At 36.3% G+C, this 17,813-nt stretch overlaps 1 protein-coding gene across 15 annotated transcripts in view; it reads right to left on the bottom strand.

Moving 5' to 3' along the window:
* Nucleotides 1–17,813, bottom strand: part of NCOR1 (nuclear receptor corepressor 1) — a 154,797-nt gene that overhangs the window by 47,297 nt on the left and 89,687 nt on the right. For 10 of the 15 annotated variants that reach the window (XM_045569421.1, XM_045569430.1, XM_045569427.1 and 7 more), the window contains 5 exons: nucleotides 12,131–12,683; nucleotides 9,715–9,844; nucleotides 5,649–5,844; nucleotides 994–1,167; nucleotides 64–224 (listed from right to left, as the gene is read on the bottom strand). In XM_045569421.1, coding sequence (XP_045425377.1) covers nucleotides 64–224; nucleotides 994–1,167; nucleotides 5,649–5,844; nucleotides 9,715–9,844; nucleotides 12,131–12,683 — 1,214 coding nt within the window. The remainder of the gene's footprint in view (nucleotides 1–63; nucleotides 225–993; nucleotides 1,168–5,648; nucleotides 5,845–9,714; nucleotides 9,845–12,130; nucleotides 12,684–17,813) is intronic. The other 5 variants (XM_045569433.1, XM_045569434.1, XM_045569437.1 and 2 more) reach the window with 3 other exon arrangements.

The raw sequence follows: 17,813 nt of genomic DNA, 5'->3' as shown, positions 1-17,813 counted from the left end.
GGGAAATATTTTATCAAAAAAAATATTCAACAAGAAATCTACTGTGAAAAGAAGACATTTTACCTGTGAGATGGAGCCTCCCATTATAAAAGATGGTTTTTCTGAAGCCACTGTGGTTTTGGATGATGGGATTAGAGGAGGCGGCGGCCTGGTTGGTCGAGTTGTTGGAAGCCGAACCCCTTCAGGGAGATTAGTTATCACTTGATGTGGAGCAGGCTGGAGGACTTTTAAAAGGAAAAAAAATGAGTTAAAACGTAGTTAATTTCCTAGTTTGCAACATGCTACCTATCTCAGTCATTCCTGAATGTTTAAATCACAAATTAAATTATAAATGCAAGGTGAAGCCAAGGATGAACATTTCTACTTTAAATCTCTCTTTCACTTAACCCTGTATACATATTCAAGTCAAAAATGGTAGTTGTGGGGTCGACATATTCAACTCCCTTTCAAACCAGAGTTTTCAAGCTGATGCTCATTTCAAAGTATTCTGCTTAGCACATAGGCAACCTTCAGTCTTTGATAATTTTTTATCTCTTGACACTGCTCTTTGGACCTCACAAGGGAGGTGAGAAAAAAGGATGCTTCTTAGGAAGAGCTGATATCCCTACTTTATAGAATATGCAGACATGACTGACAACCAGTCTTTTTTGCATCTTGCATAATTTAAGAAACATTTATTGATTCTGGCTCTCACAGAACACTTGAATTTCTGGGGAGGGGGGTGTGAATCTCAAGATTTTTACAAATTCATGTACTATTCTTAAAAGAAAAGACAGTCAATGTCACAGTATAAATGTGTGAAAACAAATTTCCCAGTGGCCCAGTGAACTCAACTGAATGCAACTGATGATGGAATGCTGAGAAACAAGAAAGTCATTTGGAAACAGCAAGGACACGTCCCGGAAGAGCAGTTCATTCACGAGATTAAACCACCCACGTGGAACATCTGTGGGTAGATGGCCAGCAGCCACTGCACAGAGGAGCAATATTTACCTGGCGGGACACTATAGCGAGCTGCACTCATATCAGGCTGTGGAGCGGCTTTACTGACTTCTCTTGGAGAGAGCCTACACGGTGAGGCTGACCTTGCTGCGGTATTGTGCATCTGTGCTTCCTGTTCTAGAGCACGTTTGACCTCAGCATAAGGCATATAGGCGACTGATTTTCCTATGAAAGTTAAAGTTATCAAAATAAGGGAAGAACCCCAAATTAAAATAGTAAGTGTGAAAGGACCAAGCCCATACCATCCAGGGGCAGATCCATCCATATACTAATATCAAGGTCTAAAATTCCTGGGAGGGGGTGAAATCCACCCCCAGAGAGGTTAAGAAGTCCTATAGATCTAAATTTTTTATGTAGGCAACATTACTATGACCTAATGAAATCCTCCAAAATTCAATTACAATTTTCCCCTTTAAAGGACAAAGAACTTTTCTTTCGTCTTAAGGATAATCAATTGTTTTCACACCTGATAAAATCATAACAGGCAAACATCAGATTATCAAGAAATTCTGTGAATTTAAGTCTGGCCTGAATTTAGAGGTCAGCTCTCTGAGGATTTCAACTCTTATAATTAGCATGTTGAAGCTTACTCTCACCACTTATTATTCAGAGAAATAAATTTAATTAAGAAATGGAAGAAGCCTTTCAAAAGACGCAGATCAAGCTAATCTAAAAATCCTACACAAGCTTATAAAACCGTGAATATAATTGCAATAATACTAATGAAAATGACTTACCATGTAAGTTATCTCTACATAAAGTATTAAGAAAACTTTAAACATTTACAGAGCATGCCAGAAATGCAGTCATATTAAGACTTTAAAAATATATAATTTTTCCTTTATAAATGAAGTTAATATAACGCAATTTTTGAAAATCAGAAAAACACAAGTAAAACTCGTTTGTAACCCTAACCACTTAGATTTGTAGCATTTTAACGTCTGCCAAAACAAATTGCCACTCATTTTATTATTCTTTTCATTATCTAGTCTCATCTATTTATCTTTCCAAATAAATCTAGATTTAAAATCATTTTGAGCACTTCCTCCTAAAACAAAGTATCATTAGAATTTTCATTGGACTTGTATTAAATTTATCAATAAACACAGGAGACAACATTTTAAAATATTGAGTTCTCTAATTGAGAAACCTAGTTTTTGTCAGATAGGCTTGTTAAAAATTACTCCTAAGTGTTTCATATTCTGTTGCTAAGAAAACCATCTCTTTCATATATATGGGTTTATATATATAAAACTAATTATTGCACATATACAGGAAAGATGTGGATTTCTGTATAACAATTTTTTTCTGTGAAACTTAATGAAACTTCCTCAGCTCTAATAACTTTTCAATTGATTCTTTTAGGCTTTCTAGGTAGATATTCTTACCTTGTAAATAATAATTTGTCTTCTTCCTTCAAATACTTAAACCTCTTTTCCCTAGGTTAAATAATAGTTTCTAAGGTATTTTTAAAATCAGAAACAATTATAGAAATATAAACTAATATTCAAGTGCTGGGCACTATGCATTAAACAAATTATCTCATTTAGCCCTCATGATCAATGAGGTTATTAACACCATTTTACAGATGAGGAAACTGCGGCTCAGAAGAATCATACCTAATTGTACAACCAAAGTCATACTACCAAGGATTTTTAAAAAACAGTTTAATTCCAGACCCTGAGCTCTACACACAGTGCAACAGTGTCTCACTGAAGGATGGGGTGTTGAATTTCAGATGCCTCTAGGGTATCTATTAAGATGAAGGTACTCTTTCCTTCTTTGACATATTAATATAACGAATTAGATTATTAAGTGTCCCACTTCTGAGTAAATGCATTATGAAATAAACCAACTTCAAAAGAAAAACACTTCTTTCTTCCTAGAGAATTGAACATGATACAGTATTAAAAATTTAACGCCTGATTATTTTTACCATTTCCAGTAAGTTTATAATTAGGCAAAAAAAAATCCACTGGTCATACTAGTATTTTAAAAAAATGATGGGCATTTAGATGGTTCTAAACACAGCTATTTAAATCACCATGCACCCAGAGCCAGAAAAACAAACAAACAGCAACAGCAACAAAATAAACATGCAGTAAACTAGATTCAGTTACAAAGAAGCATTAACTCTTATTGTGATTAAACAGATTTTGTTAAACTTGCATTAGGAGTTCAACTCTAACTCTACCTCTACATGGTTAAGTTTGGGTTCCTTCACTGTAGGAAAGAGGCTGCAAAGTTATCAGTAAAGCAGAGGTCAACATGTGTAACTGTTACTGGTCAAGTGAAAATTTTTCTCTAAGGTTTTTTTCAAGCTTTTCTACAGGGAAGCTTTAAGCAATTTAAAAAAGGGCACATCTACAATAATTATTTAAATCATTCACATTAAAGGAAGATGACTACAACCAAATAGCTGGACAAGTGCTGCCTGTTACTTTGTAAAGGAAAAATAAAAAACATCAACCTAATTTAGGTGGACTGTACCAATAATTGGTACACATTTTCACTGTTTTTAACATTCTATAAACTGTTCCATGAGGCTGCATTTAAAACATTTGTGTCAAACATTCTACACACAAGAAACTTAACTGCAAACATTTAAATGTTATTCTGAAGATTATCCTATACGCTGAACTACAGGATAGCTATAAACTCAAGGAGAGACTATAGGCACTTAAAATAGATGATTGTGCCAAGTAGACTAGCTAAAACAAAACCTAACCTTAGGATAAAATGTAACCAACTGTCCAATTTTGTAGAGAGTCACCTTGAACCAAACTGTCAAATTTTCAATGTCATATTAATCAAAAGTCTAATTACAGTTTTAAGATCACTGCATTATGATTAAAAATTAGGATACTACTGAAACCTAAACTACATGGATTAATATGACTGATCACACAGAAATGCAATTCACAGTTTGGATTCTCAGAATTTTGGGCTGTAGCCTGGTTCAATCTCTTCAGCTCTCAAATACAACTCATTTTATAAATCAGACCAAGAAAAGATACTGAGGTTCTAAAATGACTATATGATATCCATATTAAAATGACCCAGATATTGCTAACTAAATAACATTATGCTTTGGCGTAAATACAACAAATTATATCATTTGAATGCCATTTTTACTTCTCACAAAATCTATATGAAATCATTTATGTAAGGAAAAGATCAACAGATTTTTAAATTATTCTATAATTTATCATTCTCCACTGACAGATTTCCTCATAATTGGAATGCTCAAAAGACAAACACCACTGATGAGTCCACTCCTACCTATGGTGAGACGTGGTCAGAGTCTCCATTATGTTACTCGTCTATCATCCAGTCCTTCATGGCAACACTTCTACCCTCATCCAAGACATGTTCATTTAGCACTTGTTACATACCCTGGTGGGTACTAGCATTCTGGTTCACATTTTTACTAGCACAAGATTTATGTTTAAAACACTAACAAGTTTACATTTAAAACTCTAACATAAGAGGTTCAGTGTGTTATATAACTAATAACTCATTATTTGTGTAATTTGGGCAGCGGGGAGGGAGTCAGCAGGATCATTTAAATACCATAGTTTCTATTTTATACTAAATAGCCCATGGAATCCATGGCATGCTAAAGCTAATAACTCTTACTTATCTACATAAGGTACTGCAAAGAGTTTTCTGAATCATTCGAAGACAATTTTAGTATTCTTATATTCTAAGCATATTGTAGCATGTTAGTTCACGATAACATAAGTTCACAATCAACCAGAATACATGTGCCAATTCTTGTAACCACGTCAGAATAATTTATTAAAATTTAGAAATAATAATCTTTTTTTTAAAGAAAGTAAAAATGTATCACACACCAACTAAAAGAGCATGTACCAACTCAAATCTGTCATTTGAAATAATAACAGTGATATAACAATGATAACAAGTACCTTCATAGTCTATTATACTGTGTATATACCTTGGATGAAGGTAGTTCTATAATTAACACTAATATACTAATTAGTATATAACAATATACTATTTTATACCTAAAATAATGCTGAGCCATGTGTTATATAATAATAATGAATGTTCATTCTTTTTTAACTTTACAACCCCAGCAAGGTAGCTATATATTGTTTTTACTTTATAGGTGAGAAAACCAAAGCTATGAAAGGTTAAGTGACCTGCCCGTAGCCACACAGCTGGCAAATGGCAGGGTGAAGGTTGAGCCAGCGTCTCACTGGCAACATCTACTGCACAAAGTTGTCTGCCATTCTATCAGAGAATTAGAATAGTACATGTCATAGGTGATTTACTTCAAGAAGAGGAAAACAATTCTTACTTATTCTGAAAATTCAGATGAATGGAGCATAAAGCAGGACTTTTATAAAGTCTGCCAGTATAAAGATGACTATCAGAAAATTTATATTCACTAGAAGGCTATTAAAAATGTTATTGCCATAATGATTGTTAGTATCAATGATACTAACATTCCTTAGCAGTTTCCCTGAGGTCAATTTAAGGAATTGTATTTGTTAGGGACAAATGTAATAAATCAATTGATATGCTAATAACTTACAAAGCACAAAGGACACTACTTTTGGGTTTCGCTTGGCTTCTACTCAGAGAAGTTCTTTGTGGTGACAGCTTTATCTACCTACCTTCCCACTCTCTGTTTGGACTCTTGGATGTACCACATGGACTTGTAGAACTTCTACATTCCAAATCCATCTGTTCTTGCCGCTGCCGCTGTTCCTCCAAGAGTGCTGACTCATGCATTGCTTTAATGTGTCGCTGGTAGAGAGCGTAGCCGCTCACTGGGGTTCCAATTGGTATATTACATGGGGTGCAGGAAACCTACAGGAAGAAAAAAAAAACCTAAATATGCCAATGACCAATGCAATAATAATTGCCACCGGTCATAAATAAAGCTTATTTCTGTCATATTACTGGTTGAATTGATTTTACCATTTTTTAATCAAAGTATTTCTTTAAGAATAATGCTTAAAATGTTAGTTTCTTTCAGAACTACATAAAATATAAATCACAAAAGCTATGATAACAGAAATCAAAACACATCTGATTCTAACTTACCCTAGCCAAGGCCTTTGTGGCTTGGCCTTGGGCCCCAACTCCTACCTCTATGCTTCTTACCAGGCATCACATCCATCTACTGATTTAAATATCATGCATATGTTAATAACTCATACATTTTTCTTTTCTTTTCTTTTTTTTTTTTTTTTAAGAGACAGGGTATCACTCTGTTGCCCAAGCTGGAGTGCAGTGGTGTCATCATAGCTCACAGCAACCTCAAACTCCTGGGCTCAAGCGATCCTCCTGCCTCAGCCTCCCGAGTAGGTGGGATTACAGGCATGTGCCAACAAGCCCGGCTAATTTTTCTATTTTTTGTAGAGATGGGAGTCTCATTCTTGCTCAGGCTGGTCTTGAACTCCTGGCCTCAAGCAATCCTCCCACCTCAGCCTCTCAAAGTGCTAAGATTACACATGTGAGCCAGCGCACCTGGCCAAATTTTCTATTTTTGAGACACTTTCTCCAAGTTCCACACTCATATAAAATTGCCTACCTAACAAATCCACTTGGATATCTCGGTTCAAAATGGAACTTTTCATTTTCTAAACTCAATGCTTCTTCAATATTCTTCATCTTAGAAATGGAACCTCAGCTGCTTCAGCCAGAAATCTGGCAAATTATCCTTGACTGATCAATCTCCTCCTCTCCCATAACCAATTCATGAACATAGTGATTCTCTTCAGTACAGAATGCACTGTTCCTTCTTCAGACAGGCCATCCCTAACCATCCAATAAAACACAGTGACTCTCTCCTTGTTTTCCTTCTCATTGCAGCCTGTTCATTTCTTTCACAGTACACAGCACTTGCCACAATTTGCAATTATGTTTGTTTCCTTATTTATTTTCTATCTTTCCCACTTCACAAAGGAGAGAATCCAAGCTATTCTGTCCAATACTAAATAGAAGCCCCAAACACGGTCCATGATAAACACTTCATGAATAATGAGAGATTTCACTTTTACAGAACCTGTTATCTAAAGACTTCTATAGTTTTTTCCCCTACCATAAGTAGGAATTTTCACTGGTCCCAAAACACACATAACTTTCTTGCCTTTGTCCTTTGACTTATGTGTAAAGATGGCTTTTCCTTTTGCTATAAAGCCAAATGGACTGTTTTGGTCCAACCAAAACATTATTTCCTACTTAGAGTCTTCTTAAGTTTCTAAATAAGAAGCAGCTCCTTCTCCTCTGAAACACTTAGTTTTTTTTTTTTGTTGTTAATGTAACAGAGCATCACATTTTAATTCATTTCAAATTTTATATAATTTTTTTTCTTTTCTTTTCTTTCTTTCTTTTTTTTTTTCTTTTTTTCTTTTTTTTTTTGAGACAGAGTCTCGCTCTGTCACCCAGGCCTAGCTCACAGCAACCTCAAACTCCTGGGCTGAAGCAATCCTCCTGCCTCAGCCTCCCAAGTAGCTGGGACTAGAAGTACGTACCACTATACCCAATTAATTTTTTCTATTTTTAGTAGAGACGGGGTCTCATTCTTGCTCAACCTGGTCTCAAACTCCTGAGCTCAGGCGGATCCTCTTGCCTTAGCCTCTCAGTGGTAGGATTACAGGCGTGAACCACCGCGCCCAGCCCTATAATTTTTTCTATGCCTTATTATCCAGACCAGTCTCTAAGTTTTTTGAAACCAGACTTTGTAATCTATAAATATTCCCTACAGTATTAAGAATGTTGTCTTAAACTACTCACTAAGTGTCCGTTTCAATGAATCAATGAATAAATGCTTAATGATTTTTTGTGAGTCTATCACAAGCACACAATCAACATCTTTTACTAATTGTCCTGTGACAGGAAACAAAATTTTTTTAATTTTGAACTTTAAATAAATATTGGAAATAAAGCAAGAGTTAGAATATAACTAAGGAAAAGAACAGTAGCCAAGATTAAAATTCAGTATCAAAAATGAGTCAATTTTATACAGATTATTAAGGTAAAAAGTAAATAAAACAGACTTGGAATTTGTGGAGATTATTAAGGTAAAATAAAATAGACTTGGAATTACAGAAGTTAGCCATAATCTCTATAATTCTTTTTAAATATTCAAAACCTAGTTATGTATTTATTTTATTACTGTTTTATTGCTTCTTATTGCTATGGTTATAAACAAAAATAGGACTTACTAATATTTATGGCTGGAGCATTATATTTCTTTTGGGTTTATTTTCTTAGTTGGAAATGACCATTTTAATCACTCATCAGAATGAATCCATTTGAAAAAGCAATGCACTAAGGATATAAACGGGTTACATGAAAGAATTCTTCCACTAAGTCACATTCAGCATTTTCCTACCCTTCTCTTCCATATGCCCTAGTACTCCCTAACCCCAGTCCAACACAGGAAGATACAAGAAAAAACAAGGTATGAAAATCAAGTACTGATCATAGTGGTACTCTTCACAACAGCCAAGAGGGGGAGGTGGCCCGTATGTCCACTGACAGATGAATGGATAAATAAAATGTGGTATAGATTAATACATACAATGGAATATTATTCAGCCTTAAAAAAGAAATTCTGACACATGTTACAACATGGATAAACCATGAGTACATAATGAGGAGTGAAATAAGCCAGTCACAAAAATACAAACACTGTGTGATTTCATATATATGAAGTATGATATAATAAAAATGAAATATTCAGTCTTTTTCCCAAAGACCTTTCTTTAAGATTCCAAATCCTTAGAAACTCCAGGACAATAAAAGTGTCTTTTACATGCTAATGAGATGACTGGTAGCTTGGGATCCCTAGATATCCTCAGGCTGGAATTTTCAGCTCCACCCAGCCCACCCCATGCCTGACCTCCAGGGAAGGCAAGGGCAGGAGATTCACACACTCATCACGAATGGCCAATGATTTAATCAATCGTGCCTATGTAATGGCACCTCCATAAGAACCCCTAAATGACAGGGTTTGGAGAGCTTCCAGGTTGGTGAATCCACAGAGGTGCTGAGAGGGTGGCAGGCTCAGAGAGGGCATGGAAGCGTCACATTCCTTCCCACACACCTTGCCCTATGCATCTCTTCTATCTGTTCTGAGTTGTATTCCTTCATAATAAGCCAGTAACAGTAAGTAAAACACTTCACTAAGTTCTGTGGGCCATTCTAACAAACTAAGGAACCTGACAGGGAGAGTCAGGGGAACCTTTGATTTTTAACCTAGTCGGACAGAAGTGTGGGTAACCCAGGGACCCAATACTTGCACAACTTGTGTCTGCTGATAACTCAGGATAATCAGTGTCAGAACTGAACTGAATTGTACACCCAGTTGATGTCCAGAGAGTTGGAGAACTGGTGAATGTGAGGACAAAACCTGCATATTTGGTATAACTATGCTTAAGAAGTGGTTAGCAGTGACTAGGAAAAGGGAGAAAGGGGGAGTTGTTGTTTAATTGGTGTAGAGTTTCAGATTTGAAAGATGAAAAAGTTCTGGGGATCTGTTTCCCAACAATGTGAACACACTTAAGAAAACTGAACTATAGACTTAAAGTTGGTTAAGGTGATTAATTTTAGGTTATGTGTTTTTTACCACAATTTTTTAAAATCGAGAAACAATTAAAGAAGAGAAGAAACATATGTCTATAAAAGTCTTTGTCTTTCAATTTTACTTTTCTTACACTGAAAACTTACCATTGGTGGAATAACCGCAGCTCGATGCTGAAGCTGTGGCAGGTCCAATGGATTTGGTTTTATTGGGGATGAGACTAGTATAGATCCAGTGGGGTTTAACAATGAAGGTTTTGAGTCTATAGGAAACATTCTGCAGTTGGCAATTTAAAAAAAAACACAAAAGAATACATTTTTATTTAAGATTTCAAACATATAGTCACTATAATTCCTTCCAAGTTAATACGTACACACACATGCACACACAGACACAATGGATATCACATTAGCCTTTGTAAGATATTTGAACAGCAAGGAAAAAGGAACCTATGGTGTTAATCTTCCAGATAAAGAAACCTAATATTGACTTTCAGGTTGAAATTTATCTAAATTTAATCATTTACATCTAACCAGCAAAATAATCTGAATAAAGCCCATTAAAAACTGTTTAGTCCTAACTTACCAGTAACATACAAACATAGGTTAAAAACTAGTTGTCTATTATAGGATGTTTTGTTGGGATCACAGAGTTTTTTAAAATATTTGAAAAAGATGTCACCATTTTAAAATGAAGAATTTCACCCAAAATTCCAGGCTCTAGCTTCTTACAAAAAAAAGAACAGAACTGACAGTGTGGAACCCGTACTCCCCAACAGCAGTGCCTGTCCCCCATGCAGTCCTCTGCTCACCACCATCCCTGCCATCTCACACCCTGCCAGTTCCCTTGTTTCCAATACCTACACTCACATTCAGGATGCCTCCTATATGAACTTGGGGAAATTATACACTAGTGTCATGCCTTATGGGCTTGGTCAGATTTCCCAAAGTTGTCGCAGTCACTGGGGGAAGATAAACATTTTTAAATGTATAAATTGGTGAGAAAATTGGAATGTATAAAAGAAAATTTACATATTACATAACGAACAAAGACGATATTAAAGCTGTAAAAAATTGGAAGTGTGATTTCAACAGTTTGGAAGTGATGGAGACTTTAGGGTGTCGTTCAGAAACCACCATATTTTTACAAGGAATTTCTGAATTTCAAGACTACTGTCACATTCATCTCTTAGGATGCTTATCCTTTAAAATTACTGTGATCCTAATTTTTCCTTCATGTACAGTTACAAAACCAACAGTGGAAATAAAGATAATCCTTATTTCAGATGAGACGTCTCATTAAAGAATGCTTAAAAATGGACTACCAGCTTGAATCCATTTATGTCTGCTCCATTTAAAGACTGAGATCATTAAAATAAAATCTACATTACTGTGAGATGAAGGAAGAAGAGTGCCCCAGATAGCTGAATTTTCTGGTATAACCATGGTTAAGCAGAACCATTTATTTCAATTCCTGTTGATGAAAATTCTAGCATTTACTATAGAAAAATTTCTTCTGAGGAATCATCACTGTGATGCTGAATATTACTATGCTCATATCAAATCTCATTCTAAAGTATATAAGATATAAAATATATTGGATATGGACTGAAAGTACAGTGACATCAAGACACACTATGAAAGTTGAACTTTGACTAGAATCTGGCTGACTGTTGGGTGGCTTATTTGTCTCTTTCTTACTAAAAAGGAAAAGAAAGGCAAGGTCTGATTGGGTTTCAGATTAAATGCTGTTTTAGTTGAATTCACTTCTAGAATTTGCACTAATCCAACATTCTACTATGATTGTAGGTGGTTCCATTTCTTTGAAGAAAAAGGAAACACCAGGAAATTAAATATAATAAAGTAGTATCTATTCCTGTAAAATATACCTTTATACTATAATTTTTACAAAAACCATAAAGATATGATGCATTTTTTGTATTAATTTACCTTTAATGACCAAAATAATTATAAATTCATTTGCATTATGCCTGGTATTTTAAATTACAAATATGAACCTAAAATTTTAACTGATATAAAAAATTGGTCACTATAATTACCATTAAACTTGCATCTAAATTATGCTTTCTAAAATATTTTCAGAACACTTAACGTGTTTCTCTTTTCAGCCTTTTCTCACATCTAATATGTAGGGAAAGGCAGGCCTTGCTTAGGCTGCAGTCTTAGGGGAATGCACACCTGCAGCCCTCTGATCCCTTTCACCACCTTCTCACTACATCCCACTGCTGCCACCCGCAGGCACAGTCATCTGTGGCTTACTTACGACTCTGTTAGCAGAAATCCCCCTTTTTGCTATCATTTAGAATACATATACCAAGACAGATGTAGAAAAAATTTGTAATCTGTGTCATTAAAAAAATAATGATTACACAATTATTCCTGGTTATTTAAACAGATGAACAGCATCACAGCCCAACATTAACTTCACACAGACTATCTGTAACTTGCCAATATTTATAAAGCATCATCTCTGCAGCCAGCACCATTCTGTGATTCAGCCAGCAGAATAAGAACAGGATAGTATTTAAGGAACCAGTCTCACCTCTGTCTCTCTGGCTCTCCATCCACATCTTCGTCAGCACTGCACGTGGCACTGGAATCATTATCTGATTGGGGCTCAGGCCTCTGGGCGTTTATTTGCTGAGCCACCACCAAATCTTCATCCCTAGGCTCTGTCTTCTCGCTGGCTCTCTCCAAGTCTCTTTCTTTGGTATCATCTTCAACTTTAGATGCATTGTTTTCTGGCACCCTCATTTCAACATCCACAGAGTCTGCTTTGGTAGTGGCTGGAGGATCAAGAACAGAACCCGCTTCGGCACTGCGCTCCTGAGGATCTACCTCCATCGGCTCTGCCGTCTCAACACTGATGCTGTCATTCGCCTGGGTCTCCACATTTTCATTTTCAGCTGGTTTTGTACTTGGAGCTGCTGAGGAGGGAGATGCACCAGGTGCAGTTTCGGTAGTAGACTCGAGCTCAGCCACGGGTTCAGTGTTTCCTCGAGAAGTAGCATTTTCAGGGCTGTCTTCGCTGGGCTTGACAGCTTCAACTGGTGAAGGAGAAGGAGCACTTTCTGTATCAGAACTATTTTCAGCACCTTAAAGATAATGATACGGCATAAAAAATCTGATAATGAACAGGTTTCAGGTGGTGACAGAAACCATGCTTGAAAGTGGTTGTTTAGGATGAATTATACTCCTTTGATGACCTCATTGAAGTATCTACAGCCAGTGGGAAAGCCAAAATTTTCTACAGAGTATGAAAGTGAAATATCAAATTGTCTTGACCTTCTGAAACTGAAAGTGTAAAACCTCTTAATGTCTAAAAATAATTTAGATGAAATTTGAAATACAAAGAAAGATGGAACAAACTAACAAAAAGCACTCCCATAAATGGTGACATTCTGGTGTATTTCTATAAGCCTCTTTCTATGAATTTCTATTTATTCAGTTAAGCTGACATTCTAGAACAACGCTGTCCAATAGGAATACAATGGCGAATCATTTAAAATGTAATTTTAAATTCTCTGGTGGCCACATTAAAAAAATAAAAAGAGGCCAGGGGTGGTGGCCTCACACCTGTAATCCCAGCACTTTGGGTGGCCAAGTTCGGAGGATCAATTAAGCCCAGGAGTTCCAGACCAGTCTGGCAACATAGTGAGACCTTGTATCTACCAAAAAAATAATAAATTAACAAAAGAAATTAGCCAGGTGCCATGGCCCTGGCCATGTAGTCCTACCTACTCGGGAGGCAGGAGGATCATTTGAGCCCAAGAGTTTGAGGTTATAGAGAGCTATGATCACACTACTGTACTCTAGCCTGGGCAACAGAGCAAGACGCTGTCTCTTTTAAAAAAAAAAAAAAAAGGTAAAAAGAGATGTGTAAAATTTATTTTACCAATTTATTTCATTGACCCAATATTTCTAAAATATTATTTCAATGTGTAATTAAAAATTAATAGGAACATTACTTTACCTTTTTTGGGTACTAAGTCTTCAAAATCTGATGTACATTTTACATTTTCAGCATTTCTCAATTTGGACTAGCCACATTCAAGTGCTCGATAGCCATATGTGTCTAGTGATTACCACATTGGACAGTAAAGCTCTAGAATAATATTTCATAGATTTTTAATTTAATGTTGTAACACAGGTCTTTCCCCACATCGTTTCATTTTATAAAATATACTCTTAATGCTTTTGACATCTTTACCTAGACAACTCAAAGGAATCATAAATTAAATCTGTCCTGCACTGGAGTTGTAACCAATACTCCCAAATTAGATTCTTTTCTAGTGTTTAGCATCCACTTAGACAAACGAGAAACCTAGGAGTCATTTTTTAAACCCTCCTTTCATTTGCCCCCATACTCTCAACAAGTCCTACTAATTTTCTCTCCAAAAGTATCACTTGAATCCAGCCAATTTTGTTCAACTTCAAAGCTGCCACTTTAGCCCCAAACCAACTCTTCTTCTCACCTTCCACCTCCGACCATTCTCTACAATATAGCCAGAGTTATCTTTTTAAAAACCAAACTTTATCATAACTCAATCTCCTATTCTGTCTCCAGTACCTTTTCAATGGAAGCCCATTACTCTTAGGATAAAGTTTCAGAATTGTCAACGTGGCCTACCAGGTCCTGCCCAGTGGGCCCCCCTCCAGTTTAATCTTTCGCCCAGCTCTCTGTATTCAAGTCTCACTGGCTTCTCGTTGTTTGAATGCCTCATGCATCTTCTACCACAAAGACTTTGTACGTGCCATTCACTCTACTGAAAGGCTCTTTCACCTACTTTTCCTCTGGCTATCAGCTCAACCATCACATACTTTAAAAAGTCTTTCACAGATTCTTTAACAAAGTTATATTTCACCATTATAGTTTTTATAACACATGTACTGGTTACAGTTACAATTTTACATTTATTCACAATTATTTTGTTACTGGCTATTTCTTCTACTTGGCTATGAACTCCGTAAGGGCAGAGATTATAGATTCTGATGATCATTTAAGTACTAGTGAAAAGCACTGTGCCTGGCACACAGTAGACTCAAATACTGGCTGAATTATAAAGTGAATGAATGGCTGTGACGAGGTCTTAAATTTACTTAAAATTTCCTCTGTTATTGGATCCTTGGGCTACTTCCAATTTTCCGTTATAAATGGTATACAGCAATGTTCACTGCAGCAGTAACTTTCATATTTTCTTAAAATAGACAACATAAATTTAAATCTCCCCAATATACATATAACATACTTCCAATGAGAATCCAAATGGTTTGTAAGAAAAATTTCTGAAGCCACATACGCCAATTTACAGTTTATATAGAAGAAAAAGTCTCTGAGAAAAATCCAAGAAAATTATGAAAAGTAGAAAGAGGGAAGACTTGTCTCTCCAGATATTCAAACTGACTATAAAGATGGCATATTGAACTACATTTAGAACTGCCACAGTAACAGACAAAATATATCAGTGGTACAAAAGACACTTTCCAAGAATAGATCCTAACATACATGGGAAGATTATCAAAGGTATATTTTAAATTATTGGGTAAAGGATGATTTATTTAATAAAACTTCTGTCAGAACTGGCTCTTTGGAAGAAAAACATGGGACTTATGTTACTCTATACAGAAAAATAATTCCAGATGAAATAAAGATTTTAAAAATGTTTAGAAGATTTTGGGAAATATGTAGAAACATCTTAAGTAAAACAGGAAACTCTGAAGCTATAAAGTTATAAATATGTTATTTGTATGGTAAAAAATAAAATCAAAACTTAAGTTACCAGCTGAGAAAACAAACTTTAACACACGACAATATTTAAAAACCTCTACAAATTCATTTTCTTTCATTCAAATATGTATGAAGGATCTACTATGTGCAGGGAGCTATTTGAGGTACTGGGGACACGGCAGTGGGAAAAAAATCAAAGCAGATGTTCTCATGGAGCCCACATTCTAGTGTAACACAGTCAATGAACAATAAACACGCTGATACATCGGTGGTAGTAAGTGCAGTGACTAAATAACAAAACTGGGGAAGCAGTGGGTGAGAAGCTATTAAACAATCCAGGTGATGTCAGAGCAGAGACCCCAAGGAAATGAAAGAATGAGCCTTGGGCACATCCTGGGGAAGAACATTCTAGGTAGAGGGATTAAAAAGTGAAAAGGCCCCTGAAGGCCCACTGTTCCTGTTTGCTCAGGAACAGTGAAGAGGACAGTGTGGGTGGCGCAGAGAGAGCAAGCAGAAAAGCGGCTGCAGAAAGTTCACAGACATACAAAGGAAGTTCATGTTAAGCCTCATGAGTCACAGTGAGGCCTTGGGCTTTTATTGTGAATGAGATGGGATAACCACAGGATCTGGAGTAGAGTAGAAACATGATCTATGTACACTGTATAAGGATCACTCTGGCTACTGTATGGAAGAAAAAAATAGAATGGAACAAAAGGAACAAGAGACCAATCAAAAAGCTACTGTAATGGAGAGGACGGCAGCTTGGAACCAGGATAGCAGCAATGGACACAGGGATCCAATTCTAAAGAGGCTAAAGAAAAGCTGACAAGATTTGCTGACAGACCTCATAGGGGAGATGAGATAAGAGGGAAAGAGTTCATGTTACCAAAGTAACATTTACTGACACAGGGAAAGGCTACAGGGAAAAGCAACTTGTGGTGGTGGAGAAACAAGAGTTTGCTTTAGAGGTTAAGTCGGAGGTGGCTGTTAGGCATCCAAATGCAAATATTGAGTAGGTAGGTAGACATACGAGCCTAGAGTTCAGATGAGAGTCCAAGTCCCCAAAATAAAAAACAAAAGACACATAAACAAATAAACTCAGAACAGTACCTCATGTGTAACAAGGTCTTAATATACAGCAGCAATTACCGTTAGTGAAAGACGCTATCAAGATGATGAAATGCTAACAAAAAGCCTGACTTAACCTTCATTTCTGTTTATATAGTGATGGAAAACTCTAAATCCAAGAGCAAACTGACAAGCATTTATCTTCAAAATATTAGAAGACATGTTAGCGATTATGTATTAATAGCAGATGACATCGTTTGACATAAATACTTTTTTAATTATCTTCTTCTAAGCCACAAAAGACTAGGAATATTTCCAAAGCATAATGCTTCACCAAGCACCAGCCAAACATTACCTTTTTTCCTCAAAATTAAAAAAAAACAAAAACAAACAAAAAAAACCTTAATGATTTAGAATAAGAGAGTAAGAGCAAGTCCACATTTTGGTAAAGTTTCAGTCTTTCTGATTTAATTCGTCTAATTATGAGACAGAATGACACATTCAGATGTGTGTTAGGAAAGCAGACATAGGAACCCTCCCTTCAGCAGTTGCTTTCCTTCTTCCATTGGCAAGAGACTTGCCACGCAATAAACTGTGCAGCTGTAGGTTCTTGGTAAGATTAGCGGTAAGTGTGAAATCACAGGTCATGTAAACTGCATTTATGTTCTCTTCCTTGACACTTTCCAATTGAAGCTAAGTCAAAGAAATGAAGAGAGATCCCACAACTCTACTAGCAAAGTTCATTTCCTATTAATAGGAAACTATTCTAGATGCCACAAGACAATCACATGTATGATTGAACAGGATGTGACCATGCCATCCTACTCTTGATCAGATGGATACGTTAATTTAATACCATACTTAGCAATTTGAAAAATGTTTCACACTAAGGCAAAGCAACAGGAAGAAAACAGAAGAAAAAAAGTCACACTTTGGTGCTTGGGTTTTGAGACAGGCTGATATACATGTTTATGACAGGCTTGGGTTTTGTCACGAACTGTGTCCCCTCCTAAAATTCTTATGTTGAAGTCCTAACCCCCAGTGTGACTGTATTTGGAGCAGGGCCTTTACGGAAGTATTTAAGGCTACATGAGGTCATAAAGCTGGGCTCTAATCCAGCAGTAGGACTGTTGTCCTTATAAGAGGAAGAGAATTCAGGAGTGTGCCTGCGCAGAGGAAATGCTACGTGAGGACAAAGTAAGGAGGCAGCTGGCCATCTGCAAGCCAGGAAGAGAATCCTCATAAGAAAGCAACTCTGCCAGCACCTTGATCTTGGACTTCTAGCCTCTAGAACTGTGAGAAAATAAATGTGGTTTAAGCCACCCAATATATAGTAATCTGTGATGGCAGCCCAAGGAGGTTAATACAGGCTTCACTTACAATCCCAGGGAATACCAGCTACCAGAGACAAACCTATGAAAAGGAACAA

Source organism: Lemur catta, chromosome 15, assembly GCF_020740605.2.
Source record: "Lemur catta isolate mLemCat1 chromosome 15, mLemCat1.pri, whole genome shotgun sequence".
NCBI classification, from domain to species: Eukaryota; Metazoa; Chordata; class Mammalia; order Primates; family Lemuridae; genus Lemur; species Lemur catta.
This window is presented reverse-complemented; position numbering and strand designations above follow the sequence as displayed.